This window comes from Miscanthus floridulus, chromosome 5, assembly GCF_019320115.1.
Source record: "Miscanthus floridulus cultivar M001 chromosome 5, ASM1932011v1, whole genome shotgun sequence".
NCBI lineage: Eukaryota > Viridiplantae > Streptophyta > Magnoliopsida > Poales > Poaceae > Miscanthus > Miscanthus floridulus.
Window position 1 is genome coordinate 56,826,846 of NC_089584.1, and position 23,929 is coordinate 56,850,774.

The window sequence follows — 23,929 nt, forward strand, 5'->3', positions numbered from 1 at the left end:
ATATTATGGAATTGATTTTGTTCAAGAAGCTGAAGAACAAGTCTATACTATCCAAACCCATATGGCCGTAGCTCAAGCTAGGTAGAAAAGTTATGTTGATCATCATAGAAAACCTATTGAGTTCGAAGTTGGAGACTTTGTTTATCTGAAAGTCTCACCCATGAAGAGTGTCCAATGCTTTGGTGTGAAGCAAAAGCTTGCACTGAGATATGTCGGTCCGTTTCAAATTATTGGACAAAGTGGTAAGGTAGCATACAAGATCCAATTACCTCCTGAGATGAGTGCTATCTTCAACGTCTTTCATGTATCCCAGTTGAAGAAATGTCTTCGCATCCCTAAAGAGAGAGTTCCACTAGGGGATATCGAGTTACAATCTGATTTGACCTTTGAAGAAAAGCCAGTCCGAGTAATTGACACTCGTGAGTGAGTGACTCAGAGTCAGGTGGTCAAGTTTTACAAGGTCATGTGGAGTAATCAGGGTAGTAAACGCGATGCAACATGGGAAAGAGAAGATTATTTGAGGGACGGTTATAAGGAATTCTATCAACAATGGTACGCTTGTCAAATCTTGGGATCAGATTTTTATAAGGGGAAGGCTGTAACACCCCAGGTGTTTGGCTTCCACATTTGCACTTGCATTTCATAAACATGAGCATCATTCATCCATTCTTGAGTTTAGAATTGTATGAAACATGCTTTTGAAACATTGCAACATATTGTTACATTCTATGTGTGATTGTTTTAGGAAATGCATAGTGTGTAACACTCAAGTGCAACATGTGCAACACACTTTAGTGAAACATGGTTAGATAGTACAATGCCACAAACTCATGAAACACATGAAACATGGTTTTGAAACAGAAGTAACAAAGTCACTTGTTTTTCCTTGTTTCAATACATGTGATGCTTGATTTTGGTGTGACCAATGTGTGGTGTGGCTAATTATTCTCTTAAGCAACTTAGTTATACTTAGAATGTCATTAGGAATAATGTTCATGTTGATCATTTTGCCTAATTAGGTTTCCAAGTCATGGTTTGACTATTGTTGTCCCCTAGAGCTCCTGAGTTTGACTGTTTAAAAAGTATACTTAGAGTGTTTGCATGTATGAGCAACCTAAAGCAAAGTTGTAGCAAATTTTATAAGGAACAAACTTTGTTTAGGAGCCAAGTCATGAAAATGTGCAGAACATGCTCTAAAGGGACCCAAAAGTCAGTTTTGGGGTTTATTTGGAGACTCTGAAAATTTTCTAAGTATTAACTACATTCACCGTTTGTTGTGGATGACTTTGGCTTGATGTAACTCGTGATTCTTTGAGAATTAGCTGATACCATCTAAAGCAATGTTGTAGCCCTATCATAGCTCTATATTATTGCCTCAAGGAGATTTTGCAAACTCACCACCAATTAGGAGTTTGATGGTCATCAAGTATCGCTATCAGGCGTCGATGGCTTGACTGAATCGATGCTACAGTGGCTCGACCGGTAGTAGGGCTTCACCGCTGTGTGGCGCCGCGCGTCGCTGGAGCCCTGGCCACATAGGCCACATCGGGCTGCCGCGCACCTAACGAAGCCCCAGCACGCGCCTATGACTCCATCGCGCTCACATTTCATTTTCCCGTTCTCCTTCGCTCTCCCGCCGTAGCCACAGCGGACCACCGCCGTCGCCCTTGCTCCGCTGAGCTCACATAGGCTCGCCGCGGCAACACAGCTAGCAAGATTCTGCCCAAAGCTCCGCTAGCACCCCACGAACCTCGTCGACCTTTCGCTGAGCCCGACAAGCCTTAGGTGAGGGCCTTTAGCCATTTTCGACACCATCGCCATGACCGTACCTCGCCGGAGTTGGAGCTCACCGTGGCCAGCACTGCACCATTCCTCTCTTCCTTCCCTAGCTTTTGTCTTGTCTTCTCCATCACTCACTAATGCTCGTGTGATGATGTCACCATCCCCGCCGGTCCGATCAGACCGGAACGTGGCCGCGCGCCGCCATGCGCCATGGCCGAGCCACCGAGCTCCATGGCCAGGGTACTTAGGGGTTGGTAGAGAGTGAGGTTAGGGTACCAATCGACACGGAAGGTCGAGGCGGTCACGTTGGTGCCATCATCGTCATCGGAGACACCGCCGTCGGTGAGCTCCACCGATCCCCATCGAGCTAACCGCTATGCTCTGTTTTTGTCTCACTGCCATGCAGGCCTAGCTGACATGTGGACCCCGCCTGACAGTGACTATGCATTCAAAAGCTAGCTCATTTATTCCAGATTTGATGTTGTTTTGTAAAAATTGTATCTCTAGTTTTAGAAATCCAAATTGGGTGGTTCCAATTTTGTTAGGATCATAATGAAGTGTAGTATTTAGGAAAAATGTAACATGAACACTTGTAGTGGAAGTTTTGGATGAATTAAATAGAAACTTGAAATGTGTTTTTAAATGCATGCAAACTTGTTCAAATTTTATCTTGAGTTCCTGTGCTCCAAAAATTATGAAATTTTGATGGTAAGCTCTTCTTGCTTAGTAGAAGCTCTGGTAAAAATTTGAGAGTCATTGCATGTATGGTTTTTGAGTTATAGATTTTCCTTTTATTATTGAATAATCCTTGTGTGAATTTTGTAATTTATCTATGAATCCAATGACCATGTATATAGCTCCTGTCAAAATTTGGTGGCATTTGGCCTAGTAGTTTAGGAGCTACAGTGATTCAAAGTTAAATCATAGTTTTACTTGCTCTCTGTCTTGTTGGACTTGATTATGTGGTTCTGTAAATTCAACCTGGTAAAAGTTGGAATCATGACTTGTGGTCTGAAAATGAATTGTAGGCAATTTCATAAGCTTTCCAAATTGTCTTGTTGCCTGTCATTTCGATTTGTAGATCTCTAGTTTTGGTCAGTTTACTGTACCGCTGTATAAGTTCCTATTTTGCTAAAATACGAATGATTGGGTGTGTGCTCAGTTGAGATGTTCTTGTTGATTGTTTAGGTGCTAGCCTAACTTGAGAACATTATTAGGTGCAGGTGCTAGGTCCTTAACTGAAGATGAGCAATTGTACATTAGAGTGTATAAACTTGGTAAGTCAAAGTGATTTGAATAGAGTTTAAGTCAGAAAATGCGGACTGCGGTAAGCATGTGCATTCCCCGAGCATTTCTAACTTCGTTCATGTGCATCCATGATATTTATCTTGCGCATACATGCAATAGGTGTGCTGGAGGGAGTGATGCTTCTGGAGTTCGAGGGAGCGAGCCAGGAGGAGGAGCCCAAGGTGCAGGAAATCGATGAAGCAGCCACCGAGGAGGAGTTGCCCGAGTGCCCTGACCACCGTCCTTCCTCTTTCCTGAAAGGCAAGCCCCGGAGCATATTAAGTCTCCCATGTTTTTACAAATATCTTGAGTATCTCTTATTGTTGATGATGCATTAAGTATAGGAATTGGTTGGAACCAATTGTTGCATTATATATATATATCCTTATCCAGGTATCGCACTTGAATCCTATTTAAGTTTAGGAACGGGTTAAATGCTTAGCCATGCTTAATGTGCTAGAAGTTAGGTGATTTCCTATCACCTGCGAGCTTTAGGATGAGGTGGATCACGGTTGGCTATATTTGCTATCGTGGAAAAGAACCATGTTAATAATGAATTAAGACCGGGCGGAGTCTTGTGTAGTGTTGGACATAGTGACTCCATCAATGTCATTTTAGGAATGATATGTATGACCTTATGTCATGTTGAACGCAACCTAACACTTAGCTGGCCGGATAACTCATTCCAACCGCGAAGCCTAGTAGCTCGACTCAGGCCTGGAACACAAGCAGTGGTGTGCATTCTAGAGGTAGTAAGGATGTGCGGAGAGCCATTCGCATAAGTCCAAGGCAGGTTAGAGTCCCGAGCAACCTTAGCAGAGTGGTTCTCTGAGAATGCCGATCTGTTCAGACTCGTGACTCCTGAATTGTGCCAAAGGTGACTTATTTGCGACCCTGATGATGGAAGCAGGGTTTATGTTTAGGAATACCCCTCTAGCTGGATAGGAATCGATTCGAATCACCATCTCTCTCGGATAGTGAGAACTTGACTGAGCAGCGGTAACGTAGATTCAATTAATTTAACGATATGGTTAAATGGATGATGATGATGATAATGTTGCCATGATTTATACCTGCTATGGTTATTAATGTTTGCATCTTAATCAAATGATTGCATAGTATAGGTGCTAATATAAATGATAGGTTAATGGCTAAAAGTCACTTCTAGCTCAGGTTAAGAGTTGCTCATTATTACTTATGCTTTTCCGCAAAAAGAAAGTGTCAGCTAGATCCACTAAACTAAGCTATGCATGATCCTTGGTGTCTTTTGTTTTAGTTTTCGATGGGTAAGTCTAGCTGAGTACATTCTCGTACTCAGGGTTTATTCCCTCTTGTTGCAGATGATCTTCTATATTAGGGCTTCTGTAAGTATTGTCTCCACCCGGCGGGTGACGAAGACTAGATCACGGGCTTGATCTCTGTTTCTCTCATCCGAATGCTTTTGCGGGTTGTGATCAGCAAACTAGTATTTGTATTTGAACTCGGGTGTGTAAGTTAAACTATTTGCTTCCGCATACTTTACAACTTATTTTGTAATAACGATGACTCTGAGGTGTTGTAACCTATTTGCAAACCGTTTGTGAAATGTTGTGACATATGATATGTTATGTTGAATTACTGTGATCTTGGTTGTATGCAAGTTGGTTTGAAATCCTTCGTGGTTTCAGTTGACTACCAGGTTTATATGGGCTCAAGTGCGAGAATTTGATCGTTTCGGCGATTGTTTTTGTACTTGTGCTCTTATAAATTGGTCGGTTCTATGACATTCAGTTTCACAAGCAAGCTTTGGTGAAATGAACGGGCATATAAACTTCACCTCCTCGAACGGGTCATGTGTAAGATGCTACTTCGCCGTTGGACCTTTTGGGGCAAGAGAAGAAAGCAGTTTCCTTATTAAGGCTTCCATTGGTAGGTTTTTCTTGAAAAAGTTTTTCAAAAGGGTAGCCTATAAGAAGATCAAAATCAAGGATGGCATGGATGTGAAAGTCTAAGTGCACCTTGGTTTTGTTAATTTCAATTAGCATAGCCCTAGCAATCCCACTACACTCAAAGATGAGTCCTGAGGGACTTCTGAAAATTTAGTTGGTTGGGACTAGCGACATGTTGCCCAAACGATTTTTTGCAAGGAATTCTGACATGATACTAGTCCCGACTGTGGGGTTGTGTAGGGCTTCTATGTTTGTTCCCCTTAATGCACAAGGCATGGTCATGGAGGGTGAAAGAATCCAAATTGCTTCGAAAGAGCGTTTCACTTCCGTCAACCATTCCTTTGATGGTTCTGCTTTAGGGGAAACTTCCACAAAAGGACGTGTAAGCTTTTCGTGCCCAAAGTAATTCAAGATATTGTCATAATCCTCGAATTCGATAGGGAACTTTAAAGGATGAATTACTCTTTCCTTCGGTGTTCATGGCTCGAGTGACGATTCATGAGTCGAATCTAAGGATGCTATGGGTTTGGATTCATGAGTCACTAATGAGGACTCCTCAACACTCGACATGACTTTTGCCTAGAGGGTTCTAGTTTTCATGATGGAGGAAGTGTGTATTTCTAGGAGGTTTTCAAGGGATTTCACTTGTTCCGTCATAGATTTGTGTGTGAAATGACCTCCGGCAGTCAAATCTAGACATAGGTCAGCATCTATGTCAAGACTCGAACAAAAGAGACGTAGCAACACGCCATCGGGTAAAGACAAGTCTAATCCAGAGTGTATTAAAACTGAGAACCTAGCCTAGGCTGCACCTATTAATTCCTCGTTGCTCAGAGTTGTGGATTGCCTTTGGTAGAGAAATGATACGAGATACAGGGAAGAATTCAAGACAAAACTTGTCTTTAAGTTCATCTCAATCCCCATTCGTACTTCCTACAGCAAGTGTGTACCATTGCTTCATCTTCCCCGTGAGAGAGAAGGGGAACAATTTCCACCTTAGTGTTCCTGTGTCATGCCAGAGACGCTCAAGCACGAACACATCTCCTCAAACTCTTGCAGGTGATGGCAAGGGTTTTCATTGTCATGCCCTGAGAAGGGTTGTGCCTAAATCATAGCTTTTAAACTAGGGTGGAGCTCACAGCCAGATGAAAAGTTTATTTTTGAAATAGGTAAAGGCTCAAGGAACTCCCCCTTTGAAGCGGAAAGGTAAGAAGTTGAAGTTGGCTTCATGGTGAAAATATTTAGTCTTTTTTTTAAAGAAAAGATACGAGATACAAGAACAAAATAGGTTCGAAGACAATACAACAATTGTTCTCTGGCAACGACGCCAGAGAGCTTGTTAATATTTCTAACATTTATAGAATTAATCCGCAAGCGCACGGGATTACCGTTATAGCTTTCACCCAGAAGTATTCAGGGTATTATTTTTCCACAGGGAACGAAGGTATTTCCTCTAGCCAATTCATCCAAGGACAACATAATAGCTGATAAGGGTAGAGATGGATTTCTATGTCTTGATAGTCTAAGGACAGATAAACTCTACTTCAACTAGCTCACTTCGGGCACCAGAGCGCACCTGTTCTACCAGACAAAACTGGCCATTAGCTCTACGCCGAACCCGAACATGGGGGATTATGAAGGATGGATAGGGCTATCACCACCTACCGCCTACCCCTAAACCATGGGGCATGAGGCAAACAAAGGTAGCCTCTAGCCTAGACACCACACCTACGCTATCGACTACTACTCTAGCGTCGATCAGGGTTATCCGTCTTTATCAAAGCCCTCTACTAGAGTATCCATTACGAGAACGGACGACAAACCCACAAGCAAATAAGTGTAAAGCTTAACTAATCAAAAGACATAGAGCCATAAGAATCATGAACACTTACAAAGATATTCGTTGAGGTACAAAGCCGGTGTTCATTGAGGAAGCTAGGAGAGAATACCAACAAGTTCAGCACTTCCCCAAACTCTCCCTCACATCTCTCCCTACTATATTTCTCTAGCTAGCTAGGGCCAAAGCCCTTGGATTGAAGCTCTTGCTCTTGCTCTTGCTCTTCTTGTGTGTTGTTGAATAAGGGGGAGTGGCCTCCTTTTATAGGTGGAGAGGAGGGAATGATCCCATGGCATATTCCCTCTCATAAATGTGCAAACCAACCTCAACACCGCCATATAGGTACTTTGAACCTAGCCCAAACCACCGGAACCGACGTAGGTAAGGCGGCGAGAGGAAACCGATGAAAGATGGGCCTTTGAGGACCCAGTGGTGGTACGGGCGCACTAGGGATGCAGTCGCACCCCAATTGGGCCCAAATGAGCCCAACTTCGGTGGGTAGTCTTTTTTTGGCCTCTGGATGGGTCCTGTAAGGTTTAACGCCATTTGGAGATGGTTTGCTTTGGGTTTTGGGCTTTTTTCTCCATCTAACTAGGCCTTGATTGTCCTAGTAGGTGAGCCTTCTTCCCTTGGGCTTATGTTGGGTGATGTTACGCTTTGTCCTATTGCGTATTTGAATGTGCTTTCCTTGTTATTCCGACATGTCCTCTTGCAATTGAACAATCACCAAAACTTATGGGATTCTTAGTTATAAGCCCTAATTCTAAGTTTGATGTTTGTATGAGTTCATTTTATGTGATATTTGGCAGTTAAAAATAGGAATTAAGAACCGCCAACAGAACTAACACTCTACCGTCCTTATAGTTTTTAGGCCAATAAGACCACAAATGAAGCCCATTACGAAGATTAGGCCAGTCCTTTGACTCGTGAGTGACCGAGGCCGAGCCCCTACCACCGTCCGTGGCTCCACGCGGTTTGTCTCCCACTCGCTCGATCGAGTAGGAAGTGCCAGCGCCCTAGGTGACTAGCTAGCCAGGTCACACCGCCTGCGGCCACCTCCCAATGCCGTCGCGGCTACCATGCGGCCAGCGCAAGTCAACCATCGGCCACCATTGGCCACTGCCGAGGCCCCAGGCAGCCAGCACACAGCGCCTAGGTCCACCACTGCCCCTTGCTACGGACGGAGAAGGCAAGGCGGCCAGGGGCAGTTGGCGCCTTGGTGGCCGACTGCGCTGATTTCTCGTTTTCAGGTTTGCTTCACTTCTAATCCCCTTATTGCGGTGGAAAAGGGCAGTGCTTGAGATGCCTTGCGTAGTGAAATGCAGTATGCGATTGTTCAATGAATGAAAATTTGGTACGCAATCTTTGTCATCAAACTAGCTGGTTTGTGTACTTCACCGTTAAAATTTTACATTATCTTTTGTAGTGCTATACTAAATCAAATTATCAGCGGAGGAAACAACATGAAACATTACATGATATTTTTACTTCTCAGTCATGTGCTTGGGAGATATGGCTACTCAGGATGATGAAAACTATGTACGGATCCAATCCCATTGGGAATTGTGCACAGATGGATAGAAATATTTTCATCCTATAATTGGCCTGACGTATGTACCTGATTATGTATGTAACCTAAAAAATAGGGTGTCAGTGTTTGAGAGCGTGAATTTTTTTATAACATTATAGTCTGATGAGTTATGTTGGCTTCACAGACCCCTTAGGTTTAGATTTATGATTCCATGTATGAATGCCTTTTAGGTATGTTGTCCGATTCCGCCTTTGTATTGCATAACTTGATTTTGGCCGTAGGTGTAGATGGTTTTTGTTCCAATTGTGATAAAAGGAGCCTCTGTGCCACTAATTTATGGTTCCCAGATCTCTTCCATGTAGCCAAAGTATAGGAGAACAATGTTGACATAATTCATGGTGACTGCATCCTCAGGTCTCCAATCCCAGCCCCAAATCCAGAGATTATTGAAATTGGATTTTACTTACTATTTCTGTGTTTGGTTCTTAGTATTTTCTGAAATAATTTGTAATTTGAAGACTAGACCTACATTTAAATTGCTATGTGCTTTGGCATCTAGTGGTGCAAAAACAGGTCTAATGGCATCTAGGGTCAACCCGCAGCTTCCAATTAAAATTAATATAGTTGGATATGACCACCATTGGACTGCACTCCCACTTAAGATGTCCAACTGATTAAAGAATATACTCACATGTCGGCCTCTAAATTACATTAAAGAAAGGTTAATAACGAAGCTAGAAAGGAGGAACCTTGTCTATATCAAAGTAACATTGAAATAATTTCGAATATGTTACGGCTGTCGGTTTTTAATAGTGTGGAAGTTCTTAATCACCGGTGTTAGCTTACAGTGCTTTGTGTGGCCTTACGGTTTTAAGACACTGTTCTAAAATTTGCGTTGTAAATTCGTGATTACCACGCATAGAAAATGCCATGATTTCAAAAGTATGCATAGTAGATGTATCCTGCATTATATAAAAAAGGCTCCAATCTTTCAGCTTTTGGGCATGACATATCTACATTAAATTCCTAATATTATTTTCATGCAGAGATTAAACATGTTTTTTACCTCCGCCTTAACCAGGTGATTTGCCGGCGCGCGCGAGGGCGCGCGTAATGGACTAGTTTATTACTAATGAATAAACACGATGCGATTTCTAGCTGAATTGACCAAGCTATTTATTATGAACGAACAAACACGATGTCTTGTGCACAAGAAAATAAATCTGGAATGCAATTACAGGTGTGAAAATGTGCAATGCTCCCAAACAGGGCCTAGGTATTTATTTTCATCTTATCAGTTCTATCGTACAGCATTCTTAGCTTCTTATTTGAGGCCCTAGTTTTGAGTAAAACTTACATCCGCCACTATAGATAAGGACCACTGGCTTTCTTATTTGCATTAACTTCCACACGATCAGCTAAGCCGATTATGTTACCCAGTTCCATGCCTCCTTTTTCCGTTCATCCACCCAAAAGGAAGGTTTACAAATCTTACCCAAATAGTCATCTTATCGAATCGAACATCAGATGGCCACAAGGACGCATTGTACTATGTACCAATACAGCATGTCTTCCCACCGTCCATTGGGAACCAAGCAGGATCCTCGCCTTATGAGACTCGCACGCGAAGTCTGCAATGAACAGGTTTTGTAATTTTTCTCCCACCGATCTACAACACAGACGCGGGGGATTTCCCCAAGCCGGCTTCATCGCTGCCATGATCGTTGAGATGTGCAACGCATTTGGTGAAAGCACCTTGCCAATCACCGAGAACTCTACAGTTGAGATTTTCCACCTCGTTGCTCATCACCACAGCCTCCGCCTCCTATGCAATAAGATTCAGCTTCTTCGTTCCCTCAAAAAAGGATTCAGCTTCTTCATCATGTCCATGACGTTCAAGTCCATCGTGTGGTCCCTCCTCATCCTGGACCGCGTTGCCTTTCCTGGATTGCCTATCATCTCCGCTCATGGACGCCATGGCGGAGGAATCAGCATAGACATGTCTCACCCTCACATCCAGGTGTGTGTGTGGTAAGGAGAACACCAAAACTTGGCTGAACACAGAGATGTGACTAGTTCAAAGACGATCTAGAACCTAACGTGTCTCACCCTCACATCCAGGTGTGTGTGGTATGGAGAACACCAAAACTTGGCTGAACACAGTCAGATGCGACTAGTTCAAAGACGATCTAGAAACTAGGAATTTACAGGTTACTAGTCGTCGATGGTCCTATGACAGCGATGGTTGTAGCTGAGATCTAGATCGTGGTTGAAACGCCTACGCGACCGCCTTCCGCAGAATACGGATCTCTAACGCTCGACTCGACATTCCGTCTAGGTAGATAGTCTAGGTAGATATTAAGTAAGGATGGATTCGGATCAGATTCGCATGGAATAAAATACGGATAGCACTATTTACCACATTTTATTTTGAATACGAATACGAATGCGGATGCTATCGGATACGAATGTCTCGAATACAGATTCGCATCCATTTTGTGTAAATTAACTTGAAGTAAATATCCTAAAATTCAACCTTGATGGATAAAATATCAATAGATATGTAAAGCGAATTAAACTAAAGTACATTAATAGTAAACTCCTAGATCAAAGTGATTTAAAATCAAAAGGGATAATAGTTCATACAACACCAAATCAAAATGAAATAAAGTCAAACAACAATGTTGTGAGAAAGAGCAATCCTAGAGAAAGAGCAATCCTAAATTTCTTCCCGATCCACAATGATGTGAGCAGTATCACCATCAACATGATCACCTATAACACAAATGATTAAATGAACAAACAAATAAATTTGAGTTTCTAAAATTAACAATATGAGGTCTAATAGCTCGAATACCTTCATCTTATTCAGCTTTGTCATTTGTAGCAAGACCAGCCAAATCATCAAGAATTGAAGCTACACCACTTTGTTCTGAAATAAATAAGCAAAATTACATGGGAGAAATCAGCAATAAATAATTTATCAACAGGACATACAAAACTTACAGTACTGAGAAGTAAGTAGCAACAATTACCTTCCCTTGATGCTCTTATCCAATCCTTGGAGCAAATATGATGTAGACTAGGTCCGATCTTCCGAAAGGTATGATAGCATCGATTGGTGGAGACTCGACGTTCACGATCTAGGCTTCAAACCAAGATTGATTCGGACCTCCGCAACCATTACACCACTGCTTCGTTGGTTATCAACCACGCGAACGCGATTGACCACGCCGAGAAGGCTTTCTTGCAAGCGAATCGAGAACACAAGCAAGAATGGGATGAACGCAATCTGAAATTGCAAAAAAATATGAGGCTTATGAAATCAAGAAAGAGTTCAAGTCTTTATTTGAAAGGACTAATCGCCACAGGCGAACAAGATCAAGAACTGGGGTCCTAGTTCACAGCAAGCGGCTTTGGCGGCGACAGTTGTAGCAAAACAATGTCTGTTTCACGAGGAAATCAAGAACTAAACAAAACCCAAACCCTAAGTAGAGCGACGGCTGCTATTTATAGAGCCTTGGGCATCAACCCCCCTGGACGCGCCCCCTAATGGGCCCAAATACGATACACGGTCCAACGGACCAAAAGACGGTGTCGCAGCACCCTGGCAGATTCTGGACGCTGACTTGTTTCACCGATTCCCGTTGGTTCCGAAGGTATTTTGACGTGAAACCACCTGGATTGGCTTCCTTCTCAAATTAGCTTTCCAACTATATATGGATCGTCGAAAACAGAGTCCGGATGCGTCCTGGGTGACCAGTTTAAGGTAGACTGGTCCTGGAGCCCGAACCGGACTCGAACTTGAGTTGGACTGGGCTTCACCATGAAAAAGATGAATTGGACGCCCATGCTGGACCTCCTCCTCTACTTGGCTTGTATGCGATGAAGTAGTGATGTCCTCATCATCCTCCCTTTCTTGAATTGAAGTCGTCCTCGACTGAAGTAGATCGTCTCCTCCATTAGATGACAGCAACGATGGTTCCGGAAGAAGACATTAATCTTGGCGCCCCATCCTTCGCAAAGGCGGCTGCCATGGTGGCTTCCCTGTTGGGAATTTATCCTCCTACTTCTGCAAAAGGTTAGTACGAACAAGAGGCATAGCACTAGGAGTAGGACTAAGTGGACATATAGGCGATGTACAAGTTAGAGCATAACATGGTTCATCATGATTAACAAGAACAGATTTAAAGTAAATAAAACTCCTTTATGTTACTTGATGGTTCATTTGTTGGTTTGCTAAAGTCTTTATCATGGCCTTTCTTTTTCTTTTCAACAAGTTCCTTTTCATATTGCACAATTTCAGCAGGTGATAAAGGAAGTAAAGCAATGGTCTTTCCTTTAAACATAAAAGTATATCTATTTTGCCTACCATGATGTACAATGTTATTATCATATTGCCAAGGGCAGCCTAACAAAAGTGAACAAGCTTGCATAGGCACGACATCAAAATCAGCATAATCATAGTATGACCCGATAGAAAATTGCACACGAGCAGATTGTGTTACCTTTGCCTTACCACTATTGTTGAACCACTGAACATGGTATGAATATGGAAGAGCACGTGTAGATAAACCAAGAGTCTTGACAATCTTAGAACTTACCAAGTTATTGCTGCTCCCTTCATCAATTATAGCACGAATACGGAAATTATTGACAATGAGGAACATTTGAAATAAATTATGGCGTTGTAGCTTGTCTACTAGCTCAACTTGTGTACTCAAAACACGCTGAATAAGGATTAATTTGTAGTCTACGGTGCATGCCACACTATCAATTACATCATCAGGATCTTCAGCACTATCCGCAAATTTATCTGCATAAAGATCAGTTGCAAGTGCAAATTCATTCTCTTCATCACTAGCACTAGCATACCCACCATCATCAGTAGCAATATATACGTGTTTGCTGGGGCATTCTTTAGCAATATGTCCCATGCCCTTGCAGCGGTGGCACACAACTTTAGAAGAGCTGCTAGAGGAAGGTGTAGCAGATCCACTGGAAGAAGGTGTGATAGGAGAATTCTTCTTTACAAGCGCTGGTGGTGTCTGCATATTAGAAAATTTACTCACCTTCGGTTGGACGTGAAGGAATAGGATGGAGTCGCGGATGGAGTCGTGGATCGCCTAGGTTGTCGTCCCTATACTTCCCTTTCAACTTTAATAGCATAATGATATAATTAGGAAAATCTAGTCCATTCTTTATAGTCAAGAACATCCTTGTATTTCACGACGTAAACCTCCTAAAAAATCTAGAATACTTATCCATATCATCCTCTTGTATGTTACTACGTGCTAGACTAATTAAAAGCTCCTTGATAATATTCCTTCAATAGTTTTACTACCTTGATTTAAACGTTGCAGTTTTAATCGCAGATCACACCGATAGTATGGAGGAACAAATCTTGATTTCATTCAGTCAGTTTAAGTACAGTCCTAGGTTTGAGGTATTTGAGCATTAGCATTAGTATTAGCATTATTGTAAATATCATTCCTACCAAAAAAGAGCAAAACTAGTAAACTCACTAGTAGCAAGTCTAACTCTATATTCTTCAGATACTTGATGGGAGCTAAATTTTTTATCTACTAGCCATCTCCCAATCTAAATATGCTTCAGGATCAGCAGAACCAGAAAAATGAGGTATCTTAAACTTGGTTTTGGAGAAAGGATCATTATTACCTTGGTTGTTACCTCCCATACCACGTCGGTTAAAGTTCAACCGATTACGGTTACGTGCATCCTCAGCACGTCGTTGAGCTTCGGCTTTAGCCTCTGCGTCGCCATCGTCCTCCTCAGAGAGATCATCATCATTCTTCTTCAGGACGTGGTTCAGGATGTCGTTGTTCAATATCTTCAATCCTTTTGGCCAAATTGGTGATTTGTTGAAGGATCTCATTGAACTTGTCATCAAGAACTGGCACGAAGCTCATTCTTAGAAACACAGTCATTAAAATCTATAGGTGCATCCTCGTTTCCTTAGCCTGCTGCCTTCGGCTTTTCTGACATGGTTAGTAGAAAGAAAAAGACAACACAAATAGTATTATCCCTACTAACTACTTAGGTTGTGGATAAGGAAAAATAAGGCACTCAACTCTCAAGCGTCTTACCACTGGTCTTACAAGTGTTCTTACCAAAGCAATAGGCGGTGCAATCGGTCAGGTGACTATGATACCGTTGTAGCTTGAGTGTAACAGTTGCAAGGACGAACCTGTACTTGTTTAGAAGAAAGTGGAGCTTGGACAGACACAATATAGTAGCAAGGAATAACAAAATTCACAACTGAATAGCAAAGCTGAATAAGTATCCCAAGTACTTGTCTTAGTTGCTGGCCTACTCACGTTTCAAGTACCAGATGTATCAAGTGATATGAACAGCAAGAATATAATTAGGAACAAGGTAGAAATCAGCACACGCAAACACAGCTCAAATGAACGCTCTCTATGTGCTCCTCTAGATATTGTTCCACTTTTGTCCCCTCTTTTTTTCTCTATTTTTGGCTGTCGTTGTTTTTTTAGGATTCTTTGACTTTTTCTTTTTCTTCTTTTGATATTTTTTCTTCACTTAGGAGCACAAAAGAAGTAACCACAAAAAATATGAGCTTAAACTAAGTGAAAGACGTGGCCTGTGGAAATTTCCAAAAGACGTGCTCGAAATCAACAAAGACCTTGTGACCACGAAAAGAGGATCTTGTGACCACTTTTTGACCAAAATAAAAATCTTCAACCCCTGACAAAGCTAGGGATGGACGGATCCAAAAATTTTTTCTGATCGATTTTGATATATGAACGTCAAAATCCAAGTTCGTATACGAAAACTAGACCAGTTTTAAGAACGGACTCCGAATTAGAGGACAACGGGAACAATATACGCAAAATTGGTCATGATAGCAAGGATTTGATAAAAACAATAAAGACAAGTGTAACAAATAAGATGGCGTGGACTAGGGTTTGATGAATACAAAGGAATCACAGCAATACTTGAAGGTGTTCACGGATTATGATGAAAAACAAAGGGGAAAACATAAACTGGACTAAAAACGATCTAAAACCAGCAACAAGAACTTGATCTAGGGCACAACTCAACAACGCAAATCAGAGACGAACTTGCACGGTACAATGAGGCTATATGACAGGGAATATGTGACGACTGTATATTTTTTTGGCTTTTTCTGGACTGTAGGTAATGCAAAAACAGTAACAATCTAAAGGGGGAAAACAAAGTTATACCTAACGGGCAACAAAGTCTCTGATACCACTTGATGTAGACTAGGCCCAATCTTCCGAAAGGTATGATAGCGTCGATTGGTGGAGACTCGGACGTTCATGATCTAGGCTTCGAACCAAGATTGATTCGGACCCCCGCAACCGTTACACCACTGCTCCGTTGGTTATCAACCACGCGAACAGCGATTGACCTCGCCGAGAAGGCTTTCCTGCAAGCGAATCGAGAACACAAGCAAGAATGGGATGAACACAATCTGAAATTGCAAATAAATATGAGGCTTATGAAATCAAGAAAGAGTTCAAGTCTTTATTCGAAAGGACTAATCGCCACAGGCGAATAAGATCAAAAACTGGGGCCCTGGTTCACAGCAAGTGGCCTTGACGGCGGCAGTTGCAGCAAAACGATGTCTGTTTCACGAGGAAATCAAGAACTAAACAAAACCCAAACCCTAAGGAGAGCGACAGCTGCTATTTATAGAGTCTTGGGCATCACCCCCCTGGACGCGCCCCCTAATGGGCCCAAACATGATACACGGTTCAACGGACCAAAAGACGGTGTCAGCAGCACCCTGGCAGATTCTGGACGCTAACTTGTTTCGATGATTGCCGTTGATTCCGAAGGTCTTTTGACGTGAAACCACCTGGATTGGCTTCCTTATCAAATTAGCTTTCCAACTATATATGGATCGTCGAAAACGGAGTGTCCGGATGCGTCCTGAGTGACCAGTTTAAGGCAGACTGGTCCTTGGAGCCCGAACCAGGACTCGAACTTGAGTTGGACTGGGCTTCCACCATGAAAAAGATGAATTGGACGCCCATGCTAGACCTTCTCCTCTACTTGGCTTGTATGCGATGAAGTAGTGATGTCCTCATCAAAATAAGGGCCTCAACAACTTGAGGGATCCAAACGGCTGCGATACTTGTCAACTAGCTCTTCCTCCAGCACTGAATGCTGATTCAGATGCTACTGTTGATGCAGGAATAACTAAAACATCCCTTGCAAGTCGACCAAGGATAGGATATTTTGTACTATGGGTCTTCCACCAGCTTAAAATGTCAAAATAGTCACCTTCTTTCCAAGTCAGCAATGGATCTTTGATGTATTGCTCGAAGTCAGTCTGCTCTTAGACAGGTTCAGTGTTGTCCCTTAGAAATGAACTTAATCTTGCACAAAGCTAGCTGCACTAGAACCATACTTGGAGGCATAAGAGTCATAAAGCTTTTTGCAGAATTTTCTTGAACTCATACATATCATCAAATCCGTAATCATCTGACATCTCACTGTAATAAAATTCAACCACCTTCATCTTGTACCTTGGATCCAAGAAGCATGCAACAGCAAGAGCAATATTGCTCATATTCCAGTACTTATCAAAATTCTCCTTCGTTGACTTAGCCATAGAAACAACAAATTTATCATTGCTTTTCAGCCACTCAATAATCTTGAGGTTAATTTCACAAAATTTAGAAAAGAACAAGTTTGTTGTTGGATAATGGGACCCTAAGAGAAGTTTAGTGGCATCATAAGATATTTTCAAGCAGCAGCACAGGGCTGTAGCATGGTCCCATTCCTCTCTTGCAGGAGCATGTGAACTATATTTGTCAGGATAACATAGCACAAGCTTCTAAAAAACACTTTTAAAGTGAAGAGTATATGCTATCATTAAGTAACTTGAATTCCATCTAGTGGCCACATCTAAAGAAAGACCTCTTTCTGTTACTCCCAGTTCTACAACAAGCTTTGAAAATGCCTCTTGTTGCAAAGGGGAGCTCTTGACAATAATGACTAATGCACGAATATTTGCAATATCAACTGAAATTGTGTTCACACCATCTCTAGCAATGAGATTAATAATGTGTGCAGCACATCTTACATGAAAGAACTTGCCAGCACAGTGTACAGAACCATGACTATTAAGAGTAGAAATGACTGTGTCCACACAAACATCATTTGAAGATGCATTATCTAAGGTCAAGGCAAACAATTTATGATCAAGGTTCCATGAGGTCATATTTTGCAAAAATGCAGCACTCAAATTGGTTCATGTGTGCCTTCCCTTAAGATGCATGAAGTTTATAATCCTTTTTTGTATCTTCCATTCATCATCAATGAAATGGCAAGTTACACATAGGTACCCCTTATTCTGATTTGAAGTCCACATATTCATGGTACAGCTAAACCGGCAGTCAAGAGATGCAAAATGATAAAAGAGCTTTTTCTTTTCATTATAAAATATTTCTATAATCTTGGTCCTACTACCCTTGCGGCCCATTATTGGGAAATATGGGCGCAAAGATCTAATAAAATCATTTGTATACTTATGCTCACAAAAGTTGATTGGATACTCATGCATGATAATTGCAATATAGTATTTTCTTATACTACTATTCCCATCATACCTCCAATTATCCAAACTCTTTTTTGTTATGCTAGGTTTCTCTTTGGCATCATCATGAAATGAATGGTAATGATTCCATAGGCGTGTCGTACCTTGATTGCTTGGGGCTGGGAGAACATCATCACAATACATGCATGCTGCCATTGCCTTCTTGATAACCATGTCATCCACATTTTCTTCAACAAATATCTCATTGAAATGCTTCCAAACTGGTGAAGTTTTCTTCTTCGCTTGCTTGATTTTGAGGGCTGAATTACAACCCTGTTGGGGACTCAGTTTCAGTCTGAGCTGCACCACTTGCTTCTTTGTCAGCCTCACTAGCATTCACATTGACGCTGTCATTTAGCTCTCTTTCATTCTCAGTTAGTGCTGATCTCTGCAAGAAACAAAAATATCATTGATAAGGCTGCAAATTTTGATAGATTGGGTTGCTGGTGCCGATCTCAGTGAATATACCTCATTATTTCTTGATGACCTTGTGTTTCTTGAAACCATGGTTCTCAATGACTTAGTTGGCTAGTCCTGTATAACACAAGGTTAAATATTGGAGAGGCATATATGCAGCAATGATCATATCTTATTCAGTCATCTTGTTGCAATCATGAGCTATTTCTTAAATGTAGTACATAACCACTTGATGTCAAATATTTCACAAAAAGCAACCACTAAGAAGAAGTAGATGCAACAATTTCACATGCAGGCCAATGATTACAAAGCACTATGTTCACAAAAGAATACACAAAATTAGAAAAGTCACCTTCAAATCACAGAGAGATTGTGCACCTATGATGCAGACATAGACTCCCTCCTCATTTTTTCTCAATATTTGACTTGCTTGGTCATAAAAAATCTTGCTTCCCAGAAAAAGGCAGAGGCTTACCAGATGGTGGTCGACGAAGGTGAAGTCAAGGCCGGCGACAACCAGGGATTGCAGTTGCAGAGCTGGGACTAGGAGTGCTGGAGTGGGAGCGGAGCTTCGGGGGATGCTTCAGTCAGGAGGCTCCCGTCGCGCCACCGCCGCCACAAAGGTAGGGTTAGGGGAGATGCAATGCGAGTGCAAGGGAGCTACAAGCTATGGAGAAATTTGGAGGAGAATCCAAGAATGGCCGAATGGGGAAGACTAATGAGGTGAGTCGGGAAGGATAAGGAAGGGGGGGGGGGGGCTGGATTTTGCGCGCGAGGCTAGGCGCCATGGCGCGAGTGGCCAGGCGTCGTTGGAAGCTAAAAAATCGTTTCACTGAGCACTGCAGATACGGATAGTATCCGGTTCCACATCCGTATCCGGTGTGAATTCAGATATGCGAATCCGAATCCGGATTTATAATTCAAATACGAATACATCCATTTAGACATCCATATTAAAACGGATACGAATACGGATATCCATATTTAGCTAAAATCGAATACGAATATTGGATAATTCAAATTTTCTGCCATCCGAATCCATCCATAGATATTACGAAAGATCTAACAGCTCGACATTCATCTAGGTAGATATTAGGAAAGAGAAACACCATCAGTTTGTAGTAATTTACATGTAATGAGCACTAACTGAGATATAGGATTTACAAGCTATCCTAGTTCCAGTGCTCGTATTCATGCGTTCCAAACACCTCTTTACATGTTAAAAAACACCACCTCTTCAAATGTTTTTAAAAACACCAATAAACATTCGTTCCTGCATTTTCCATTTCCTCTATTTTATAGTTTTACTCCCATCCCTTTACTTTTTTTTTTCCTTTCCTCCGTTTTATTGTTCCTTCGTTCCAATCATGCCCAGAGTTTAGACTTTAGACTAACTTGCCAATTATTTGAGCTTCAAATCGGCAGCACAGTACTTCATAATATAATCCGTACAAAAATATTAACTTTACCCTAAATAACCCAAACTCACATCCCTTACAGTGACAACTGTCAATTAATTAAACGGTCAAACTTTTGACTTGTTTTTTCTTTTTTAGAAAACATTGCCTGTTGAACACAACTATGGCAAAAGACAAAAGGTTGATCAATCGCACCCTGCAGATGCAAATAAAATACACACAGAATTACATGACATTTGACAACCCTACCAGTGTACTCCAATATACCTAAAATGTGCAAAGTAGGAACTTAACGGTGAAAACATCTCAAAATCACTAGTAGCATGTTGAATTCAACTCGCATCTGTTTAACCAAGTTCTCCAAAGGTCACAGATCAGCCCTCCCTGGGTACCTTGGGAAGGGTATAACATCTCTGATGTTCTCCATTCCGGTTGCAAAAAGAATCATCCTTTCAAAACCCAACCCAAAGCCACTGTGCTTTACAGATCCAAAGCGGCGGAGGTCCAAGTACCATTCATAGGGTTCCAAAGGCAAGCCAGCATCAAGTATCCTGTCAAATAAATTTGTCGTATTATCCCTAGCTAGGTAGATGAAAACTAGTAGAATGGTAAAAGATACATATGCTGGAAAATGCTGGTGTTTCAACATAAGCTAGGCACTAAGCAGGCTGTCAGGTTCCACCCAGTGCCATGGCAGTGTTTGTACTTTCTATTGATTGTTAGTAATGCCATGCTAAAAAAAGGAAATATAGCATTTCAGAAAACAAATGAAACAATCAACCATCCATGAGTAATATAATGGTAAACCACATGAGTAATATAATGGTTTCATCTTCCATCTCTGATTTGCCTCATTTTCAAGCATAAATCAAGCCAAAGACACCTCAACATTGAAACAAAGACTAGACAAAACACCTAGTTGCAGCACCGCCTAGCACCTAGGCCACGAGTAATACAATGGTTTCATCTTCCATCTCTGATTTGCCTCATTTTCAAGCATACATAAGCCAAAGACATCTCAACTTTGAAATAGAGCCTAGACAAAACACCTAGAGCTAGGTGCCACCTTTTTTTTACAGCAGATATCAGGTGAGCAATAAAATAATATCATATACAACAGTAGTTTGGAATGCTTGGCATCACATTTAACCTGTGTTGCCTTGCTATCAATGGTACTCAACTCAGACAGAGTAGCAAACATTGCATAAAATCCAAATGCAGATTACTTCGAGAGTATGATGAGTAGCAATACAATATGTTTCCTCAAGTTTAAGTTGAATACTGTCAAACAAGACAACACCAAAAAAATAATGCCTTAACCTTTAAGCTGAGCATAGCACATACCTCTGTTTCAGAACATCTAGCCGTTCCTCCCTTTGGCTTCCACCAATCAATTCACCGACCTTGAAATAAACATTCCAGCACAAAAATGAATATAAATATAAACAAGGTAAAACCAGCAATTACATAAATGGATATTCCAGTGGCTCAAAAATGCCTAAATCGTTCGCTGCCCACTCATGGAGTGCACATGTGCACTGGTACCAGCAACAGGTTTGATATATGAGAAGTTTATCTATACCTTAGGCACAAGAACATCCATTGCAGCCACCGTCTTGTCATCATCATTGAGCCTCATATAAAACGCCTTTATTCCTTTCGGATAGTTATAGACAATCACTGGCTTCTTAAATATATCCTCTGTTAAATACCTTCAACATTTCATGACAAGAATTGAGATTCTAAATAAGGCTCAATCAAGTTAAAAGAACACATTAGGAAAACAAATTCCAATGTGGATACCTTTCATGCTCAGAGGCTAAATCAATTCCCCATTCAACTTTGTTATCAAACTTCTTGTCCGTAACATTTTTCAAGAGCTCCACAGCCTTTGTATACGAAATCCGCACAAATGGAGTCGAGGAAACAAGCTCCAGGCGTTCAATTGCATTCTTATCATAATTTTTCACCATAAACTCCATATCTTCCCAGCAATGGTCAAGCAGCCACTTGCAAAGGTACTGTACATATTTTTCTGCACAGTTCATGTCATCCTGCAGAACAGTTAAGCACAATATCACTGCAAAAACTGTTTGTACTAAATTTCATAGTTGTGTATTTTGTACCACAAGGAGGAATGTTATTTCAGCTGCAATTGAAGATAAATTCAATTCAGCTTAGTTACCTGCAAGTTTGCGAATGCGATTTCCGGTTCAACCATCCAAAACTCAGCCAAATGCCGTGATGTATGTGAGTTCTCTGCCCGGAATGTTGGTCCAAAGGTATAAACGCTACTAAGAGAACATGCATATGTCTCAACCTGAAGCTGTCCAGACACAGTCAAAAAAGCTTGACGCTTGAAGAAGTCATTTTCAAAAGCTATTGAACCATCATCCCTGCGTGGAATCCCAGGCTTTAACTTGGACCTCTCCTCCAGTTTTGAAACAATTTCCTTTGCCCTATTTAGCTCATCAACAGCAGCTGATATCTCTTGTTTGCTGGCTTTCACAGCTTTAAGCTGTGCGACCACATCACCTCTTTCCTTGACAAGAAATTTAGCTGCCTCAATTTCAGAATCAGATGGTGCAGGGTTCTCTCTCAATTCCTTCTCAGTTTTTTCAGCCTGACTAAACAGAGTTGTCACTTGGAACATCTCACCAGCACCTTCACAGTCACTCGTAGTTATTATTGGTGTATGTACATAGAGAAATCCATTCTCATCGAAGAACGTGTGTGATGCATAGGCTAACTGGTGCCTAATCCTGGCAACAGCTCCAATCTGCAAAAATAGTTTTTGTGGTAGGAGTAAAAGAAATAAAATTGGTACACCTATGAGGATAGGAACTGCAAGATTTGAAAAGAATGGAATACAACATAACACAGATTCACATACCAGAACTCACACAGCACGTCAAAGTATTACTGAGAAATGGCAAGAAGAAACAAATACCATGGTGCCAGTACATCCTTACACCCAAGAACTTCTTTTTTTAATAAAGAGAATAAATGAGTGATTAAAGTTTAACATTCCACATGTCTATGCATTTAAAGTTCCTAATTCAAAAAATTGCAGGGAGGCAGATGAACCATTTGTGGTAAATACTCGTAAGTGAAAGGAAGAGCTTTATAGATACACAGATATAAATGTATAACTCTCAGAAGTTGGGGCGTATATATAAGCCGCAAGAGTGAGTATTTTTCCTAGGCAATCGATCCATAGAACTGACAAATCCAAGCACCAATTTTGCTGAGCCATTCTAGAATTGCAAGATCTGGGCATCCACGAGCCACAGTGCATATAAATAAGGCTAAATAGATCAAGACGGAAGAAGAAAAAACGGAAAGGGACGCACCGTGTTAGTGCGCGAACGGAGATGAACGACGTCCCTGAGTTTCTCGAGCGTGAGTTTGACCTTGCCCTTGGGCAGCGGGTAGACGGCGGCATCGACCTCGCCGACGTCAAGCACGCGGCTGACCTTGAGCTCGACGTTCTGCTTGGTCCCCTCGGGCGGCTCCTTGATCTCGCCCTCGACGAGCACGGAGGTCCCGGTGGCGGTGAGGCGCGCGAGCGGGTGCACGGCGGCGTCGACGATGACCTGAAGCGTGGCGGCGCAGGAGCCGTCGCTGAGCTCCAGGAAGGCGAAGGAGCCCTTCCCCTGCTCCCGGCCCGTCCGGACCCACCCCCCGACCACGACGCGGTCCCCAGCACGCGCGGAGCCTGCGGCAAGGACATCACGGATGCGGGTGCGCGCGGTGGCGGGCTCAAGGTCGTCGCAGAAGGAAGCCGCGGCCATCGCCGCCGCAGCGGCGTCGCAAGCCATGGGGACCGGGAGGCGGTGGGGGTGCTCTGGGCTGCGGCGGCGGCGGGGGCCGGGGGGACTGGAGGGGGTGAGATGGGGTTTCTTAGGGTTTGGCTTGGCTTAAATTGTGGTTGCGAGTATTTGTGGCCGTGTGGGCCTGTGTGTTTTTTTTAAAGGCCTTGTATAGATGCCATCTAAATTCTAAGTTTTTTCACTCTCTCTCTATCATATTAATTTTTAACTGCTTGCATGGAGTATTAAATGTAGGTAAAAAAAATAACTAATTACACAGTTTAGTTTAAAATCACGAGATGAATCT

The 23,929-nt window shown here is 42.0% G+C and overlaps 1 protein-coding gene across 1 annotated transcript; it reads right to left on the reverse strand.

The window, feature by feature from the left end:
- Nucleotides 1-19,905: 19,905 nt before the first annotated feature.
- LOC136449989 (asparagine--tRNA ligase, cytoplasmic 1-like) lies at nt 19,906-23,748 on the reverse strand. The gene is made up of 6 exons (XM_066450235.1): nt 23,164-23,748; nt 21,996-22,589; nt 21,614-21,864; nt 21,393-21,522; nt 21,155-21,213; nt 19,906-20,361 (listed from the first exon to the last, which is right to left on the reverse strand). Exons 1-6 carry the CDS (start codon nt 23,629-23,631, stop codon nt 20,178-20,180), a joined length of 1,686 nt encoding a protein of 561 aa, XP_066306332.1. The 5' UTR covers nt 23,632-23,748; the 3' UTR covers nt 19,906-20,177.
- Between the last annotated feature and the right edge of the window lie 181 nt (nt 23,749-23,929).

Coding starts and splice junctions, on each gene's coding strand:
- LOC136449989 (XM_066450235.1), bottom strand. CDS start 23,631: ATGGCTTGCGACGCCGCTGCGGCGGCGATGGCCGCGGCTTCCTTCTGC. Junction 21,865..21,995: donor TCGCATTCGCAAACTTGCAG/GTAACTAAGCTG, acceptor ACTGTTCTGCAG/GATGACATGAACTGTGCAGA. Junction 21,523..21,613: donor TTAGCCTCTGAGCATGAAAG/GTATCCACATTG, acceptor GAAATGTTGAAG/GTATTTAACAGAGGATATAT.